This window comes from Pestalotiopsis fici (genome assembly GCF_000516985.1).
Source record: "Pestalotiopsis fici W106-1 unplaced genomic scaffold PFICI_Scf_2, whole genome shotgun sequence".
NCBI lineage: Eukaryota > Fungi > Ascomycota > Sordariomycetes > Amphisphaeriales > Sporocadaceae > Pestalotiopsis > Pestalotiopsis fici.
Window position 1 is genome coordinate 4,020,988 of NW_006917092.1, and position 7,287 is coordinate 4,028,274.

At 49.1% G+C, this 7,287-nt stretch overlaps 1 protein-coding gene across 1 annotated transcript; it reads left to right on the plus strand.

Moving 5' to 3' along the window:
* Nucleotides 1-2,661: 2,661 nt before the first annotated feature.
* PFICI_03406 (uncharacterized protein) lies at nucleotides 2,662-3,291 on the plus strand (the record flags this gene model as incomplete). Its single annotated transcript, XM_007831987.1, has 1 exon — nucleotides 2,662-3,291. The coding sequence occupies one exon, from the start codon at nucleotides 2,662-2,664 to the stop codon at nucleotides 3,289-3,291; it is 630 nt and encodes a 209-aa protein (XP_007830178.1).
* Nucleotides 3,292-7,287: the final 3,996 nt, after the last annotated feature.

Sequence of the window (7,287 nt, forward strand, 5' to 3'; positions counted from 1 at the left end):
TCTCCGAGCGGTCCTGGTTCTCGGCATTCCCTTCCTCTCGTTTGCGCGCATATGCAGAGGACGCTTCAAGGTCGTTGAGTACGGTTGACTCATGTGAGAAGATTCCCCTGCAGGGTCGTTTTTATCAGCCTCTATAGTGACTGGACGCGGATTATTGATCGAGCTGGATCGGCAATTTGCACCTCCTTCCTCCTCTCGATTTCCGTTATCGCTCCCCTCTTCGTTTTCCGGGGTCTCTGTGTACTGTGCCGGCTGATCAGTCTCGTTGCTTATATTGACTTCATCACCTGGGCACTGATCTCCGGGATTGGAACTTCGGTTTTTAACCAGGCATTTAACATATCGCGATTAACAATGCTGTATTAAACGAGGGATATAAGAAATCGAATAAATAAAAATGCTAATAAAAAAAAACTCTCCGTAGCAGCTTCTTGTCAAGACTCGAATAGTATAGACCACGTCTACTGGGTAAAAAGCTTGGCTGCTCATCAAGGCAAGAGCAAAAGCAGTCCCAAATTATACACAAAGCAACAATACGGGAGATAGGAGTAGGAAGAACCAAATAGAGCTACACACTACGCCAAGAACGAGACGTCCACATGTAGAAGCTCTTGTACTCTCGTGATGGCTTCATGTATTAGGTCTGGGGCAAAAGACCATGGAGAACGGCGCGACCAGGCTAAACTTCCTTTCTGCGAGCGCATCATCGCTGAACATTCCAATGTGCTTCACGTGTGTGTCGTCACATGTGTGAAGTATTATTCAGCATTTAGGCCATGAAAAAAGCGAGTCGTACAAGACTCGGTGTGTTGCGATTTTCGGCACCGACTCCCCCAAAGCCCCTGTCCTGGAGCATCATGCCTCCCTTTTGAACCATGATAAGGCTCCGACGACGCCCTCTCGCTAGATTTTCCAGATGGTCGCCATTGTTACTGCCAGATAGTTAAATTTGGCCATGTCGCATGTTTTCGCATTGTTCGCCCCTTGGGCTGGAAGAGGTGATGCTCATGCGGACGGTTAGGCTGCGCTTCATCTTGCCAGGAAATGATGTAGGTGGTCCAGAGGCCTCTTCATCACAAGTGGCATCGCAATGCCCCTGACCAGCTGGAAAGGATTGTATTCCTAGCAGCATCAGGTATCAGGAGTGCCCAAGTGATACTACAAATGTGTACTGTTTGCTAAGGATTGGGGGCCAGACCAATGCACTTGCAATGTACCTTTCACAGCAACCGGAGGAGGCGAATTGATTGATTATGAAATATTCAGACGCATTCAGCCTTGCTGTTCCGACAGGGCTGATTTCGGGTAGAGTTGACAGTCAATCTTCTTGACAAAGGAGTGAGACATCAGGGTCCTGGGAACAGGGTTAGACGTCATGAGGTCCCAGTGCAGTGCGAGAAACTTTCTTTAGCGGTCCCTGCAGGCACCTCGACTGCTAGAGGACATCATTGTGATGGGCCTGTCGGGTGGCAGCTCTGGGCAGCATTTAGTGCTGGTTGATGGGGGACCAGCTGATGCTGATGGGCCACATGCGGCCTAGTCTCTTCAAGGGACCTGGGCAGCGTTCAGTGACCATGGTGAGCATTGTGCGGGGCAGTGTCTTCTCGCCTTTTCCATTTTACGAATTGTGTCCATCAATCCTTTGACCTTTTTCTATGCGCGTTTCGTCAAAGGTCATGTCTTGGACTCGGCTTGTCAAAAGATGATTTTCAATACAGTAAATAATGAGTGAGGCTCTTGGTTACCTCTTCCTGTCCAGCACTGCGCCGATGTGTGTAATGGGCGCAAACACGCCAGTCAGCTTCCCTTCCCGGCAACTCAAATGATCAATTTTGAGACAGTGCCATTTTCGTCGTGGTGGTCGAAGGTTCTCGTGGTACTAACCCGATGACGCAGGGTCTCTATTTGAGCGCAGCTGTACCTTTTTTATCGTCCTCTCTTGGACTCCTATGGGACCGGCCATGGACCCTCGAGGAGGGTAAGATCACTAACTGGCTGGTCATAGGTAGTGTATGCACCTCATCTGCTAGATATCCGAGTGGGCGGTCGGCGATCCTTCTGCCACCAAACCCTTTGCGGCGGTACACAGCAATGAGGCTCAGCCGGCGACACACTGGGAGGAAACCCACATCACCACATCAAGTGTGCTAGTCCCACGCAATGGTCATGGTGTTGCTCATTGGCCTCGTGCCGGCCTCTTTCTATACTTCTAGTTCATCCACCTGGTCCAGCCCTATGAAGGGGCCTATCGGATGGGCAAAGGCCCATCTAGTCCATGTTTGCTTTAAAATCGTGCAGGTCGCCCGCAGCTTCGCCCAAATGCTTATAATGGACTTTCATCTTCCTATTCGTGCCTTGCATCTCTTAGTTCCCGCTTGGATCTGCAGAGACTATACAAGTTGGGATCTAACCGTTTTGCTCCTCTACCTATCGATCCACTCAAACAACACCGATCCAAGGCAACCATACAACGAACACCATTAGTGCTTGGCTTTTACTACCACTACAACCTTACCATCGTTATTCGACATATCATCTTTGTGAATTCAAACAGGCCAAGAACAAACAAAACAACAAATCTGGCCAACACTACCGACTGTCATCCTTGGCCCTGCAAAGGGTTACAGGTGTTGACATAAGGTGAACATGACAACTTACAAAATGCCTACCGCCGACTACATTCGAGTTCGCACCGGTCGGCCTCCCGAGTTTATTCGCTCAAACACATTTTCGCACCGTCACCATCATCGACACCGCCGATGCCACGATGATTGCTGCGGTGTCTCTCGGACCGAATACAACAACCTCGTGGAGCAGAACCACAGCCTCGTGACCGAAAATGCAAAGCTGTCAAAGGAAAAGGACGCACTCAAGAAGGAGCTTTGCCAGGCAGAAAACGCCAACCGAGCTTGGTCTGCAGAGGCCGAACGCTTGCGTGACATCAACGGGCGGCTGTCGTCGGACAATGATATCCTCCGGGATGAGAACGATCGCCTCAGGCGATCCATCTCCTCCGAGGACGACCACATCAAGGGATTCAAGAGAAGGATCAAGGTTCTCGAAAGGGAGGCGAGGGAGCAAGAAAGGATGACCCGCGCCGAGATCGAGGACCTGACGGAGAACCTGGCCAAGTCAAACGACGTGGCGCACCAGTGGAAGCGCAAATGCGAAGAGTGGATGGCCAAGTACGACAAGCTGAAGCGGACCCTCTACGATTATGAGGTCACCATTGCCGAGCAAAAGGACAAGATTGACCATCTCAAGCATCAACTTCGGAGGTATTGGTGGTAGTTGCATTTTGCGCTTGGTTGTTTATATAGAGGGCACGGCGTTATGGAGTTACTACGGCTTGAGATTTGCACGACGAATGTTTGATGCTTTGATTCAACTACGATATAGCAAATCATGTATGTATGAAAGCAGATTGAGCTTGTAGGAGGGCGATCTATAACTTGTACTTTTTCTCTTTTGTAAGGTAGCATTGGGTTTTGGACATGGGAAGGGAACGAAGCGCTCGATCCTTCACTTATAACGATCATCATGTATATTAAAGTTGCAGTTCATGCTTTCAAGGCAATTTTCAGTTGTGCAAGGTTGTATTCTATTAAATCTGGGTGGTTGTATCAGTCGTCGTCGTACCTGTGGATTGATAGACATTTTTATTGCATTCACGAATACATAATTATTTTCAACCATCCACAACCTCGAGGTGAAATTCAGAAATCAGCATCAGCATTTTTTTTTCCCCGAGTGCATTCATCTTCTTGAGTCGCGACTTGGGCCATGAAAATCGCGTGTGAGTAATCACGCCGACACAGCGCGATTCCGCGCGTGCGAGACAGGAAGTCATGTGAGCTCCAGACGCCGACAGACCTGACTTGGGCAAGGCGCAAATGACCTAAACCGCGCTACGACTCTTCCCGTGATGCACATGCGCGCGGAAGACTCGAAAGAGGGATCAAGGTTGTCGCTCATGATCCACTCCTATTCCCAAGCGCGGTGCATAAGAGAAAAGTAACTCTGGGAGTGGGTGTCCTCTTACAAAGGTGCGTATACAAAGTCCTTGTCTTGTTAATAGCACGATGTACATATTTCCGTTTTGATATTACACTACCTTGAGTGCATGTATCCACCCCCCACTCACACACACGCGCGCGCATGTATGTCTTATGCTTAATCGCAGAGGTTTGTTCGCCACCGCTAGGCTGAACTGCTCGGCATCAGGCTCACTTTCAAATCTGTACAACCCGAATAATCGAACGAGTGGTGTTAGCCTTGCCGTCGAGGCTACTTCTATTCTGAACACGAACTTTTTGCCATGATTGTTGTTGATGCAGCAGCGTTTATTGTGCATTCAAGGAGTAATTTGGGACACCATGGGATGATATCGGAGGCCACAACGTGACAGGAGATGCTTACTAGCGAATCAACCACAAGACACGGACTCTTAGCAGGTTCATGAGGCAGGGCTGTCTGCAGGGCCGCGGCGCAATTGCAGGCGGAGCGGATCGCAAGTCAAAGTTGGCCTTGGTTGGCCGTTCCGGTCCTTTGGGAAACGGAGATCTTGACCTGGTTATTGACCGCAGTGTGGCAAAGTCTATTTCGAGCATATTCAAGGATTGATAATCTCTGCAGTAAGATGCCAAGACTGGCGGGAGTCTTGTTTTCTTATCGCATCCTGACAAAAGATATCGCGGGTGGTGGCATGGTTATCCGGGTTGATTAGCATCACAACTTGGCAAATTATTACCGCGCGACCTCGAGAAAGCAAAAGTAGAAAGTCTTGCGGCCGCTTTCACCAAATCTGATTGTCCCTGACGGGTTGCCTCTCCATCCTTTCCCGTCTCAGATCTAGTCTTCGCGATCCCCTGTCCGGCCCCCAATGCCGCAAGCTCCGTATATTGGCGTGGACTGGAAGATGAAAAGAGGAAGGAATCTTTCAGAATGTATCGGCTTCTCCGGCTACTCAAAGTATCGGTCAATTTTGCGTCATCATCATTCCAGCGGTGTGGAAAATTATCCTCACATTTGAATGTTACAGTGTCCGAGGCAGTGTGTGGTGTTTTTGTCTGCCACGGCAGCAAAGACCGACAGAAGTGGAAAGAATCAAAGTTGATCAGGGTCGCACAACAAGGCTGGGCGATGCGCGGCGGCGGCAGGCCGAATCCGGGGAACAATACACGGCAGACCGTTTCGCGGTCCGGATGCAATGCTACACATCCTGATATTTCTTGTATTTGGGTAGACTCTGACGTTGAGTGCCTAGACACCAACGGATCTATGACAGCTGATCCGCGGGCACATAATTTCCCAAGTACGCTGATCCACTGTTGGGAATCGTATAATCTGGCACGGGCCCTTTCTTCTTCTTACTAGAGCATAGAATAGGCAGCGAATTCAGAATTATAAGGGGAGTCTAGCCCAAAGCTTAATCGATTCCATCCTGTCAAGAAGTAGACCAGAACAATACAGTGTTGACCTGGCTGTCGCAGCCTCAAGGTAAGAAGCCGATATTTGAGCCAGGGTTGTCAATTAAAGGAATGGTGAGCAAATAGAGGTGGTGGGGGGGAGCCCGGACTCGTGGTACTCTCAGGGTTTGGTTTGGGGTCTGGTGTGAACAAGCTTGGTTTTTGGCTGGCTGGTTGGAGGGCGGCAGCTAGCGTACACAGTATTATCTCCAAGCTCTCCCGGGGTGCCAAAATTCAATATTTGTGCCTACAATTCAGGCAGTACCTAATGTAGTGCCATTCCAAGGCTCTTGCCCCAGGTGGTCACCATCCCTGCTCAACCATGTTTTTACACTTCCACTTGGTGGTTTTCATGTAGCAGTAATAATTGCCTTGATATCAAATCCTTTGAAAATCTTGATGCTCGTCCCGTCTAGCATGTTTTAGTTAATTCAAATACAAGATTCTGGTGCATTCGATTGTTTTCTGTCCCGTCTTTCTAATCCATGTTTCTCAGCCTTGCTGGGCGAAACAAACAAAGAAACCCCAGGATTTTACTCCAGGATAGCGGGAATCAATTATCACGTCGGTCCCGATCCACTGGTTGAGAATGGTTCACTCTAAAATGCACCCAAGAGCAACTCGCATCCAAGGCATGAACATGCCAGAAACGTACCAAGACCCTTCTGAATGGCTACTGGCTGTTTGGGTGACTCATTCAAGCCACAAGTTCAATAGCATTGCTTTTTTTTTTCCACGCTCTTTCTGCCTTGTTGCGCGCGAATCCTTCCGGACGTTGGGGCAATATGAATGGCCAGTGACCTAGCGTGGGGGACAGCCAGACTGGCAGTTCTGCTTTAGTGGTTTCAGTGGTTACCATATTAGGTAAAACGTGGGTCGTATTCATCATTTACATTACAGTGAACAACTATAATTGAATAAACGTGTTTCCGTTGCTGCACAGAGTGATCGAGTTGTCCGTTTTTTTTTTTTTTTTTTTTAAAATGCTACAGAGGATTCTAGGACTCAATCTAGGACAGACACTGTTTCCATGAGGCGTCTCCCAATCGTAGATACATTATTAGGTTCGTCTTTAGGTACATGTTTAGTTCTTTACGTAGACCCAAGGGGCTCATGTGCTGCTACCGCTTATTCTCCTGCTCGTAAACTTTTGCACCATCTTTCGAGCCCTCATTAGTCAGTGCGATATCAAGACATTGAGCTGACAAGTTGGTTGAACTCAAGTTGCCATGATGCGTAAAATGTGAATAATGAATGCTACTTCCAAGGTTGTCTCTCTCTTTCTGGTTAGAGCTGCAGGAAAATGATTTGCAACGTGGCTGTGGCTGGCACTCAGCTAAAGCCAAGGGGGATGGATGATGTGGGTGGCCGCCCAGCACTGTCAAGGACGGCTCCAGTGTCTGACACCTGCACGCAATTCATTATTCCCCCTCCTCGTCCAGTCCTGTCCGCCAGACTCGCCAATGCGAAGACCAAGCAGATGCGACCAAACACGATGCGCGCGACAACGTCTGCGCGAGACTTTTCGCGCCGCGCATTCTGTAAATTGTGTGTGTATGTATGTATGTATGTATGTACGTGTTCGTACCTATGCACGTTTGTTGCCATTGCGCACTCGTTCGTCCGCTTTTCCCTTGCGATCGATCCGTTCCGTCTGGCCACTCATGGCGGCGCGCAAAACACACCTTTGCACTCGAGTTACCACTAACAACCACCACCACCACCACCAAATTCTTTGCACTTGGCGAACGACTGGCGCACCAGTTGGGGGCCAACTCAGCAAGGCGGATTCAGGCAACCTGACCTACCTCTTTTTTCG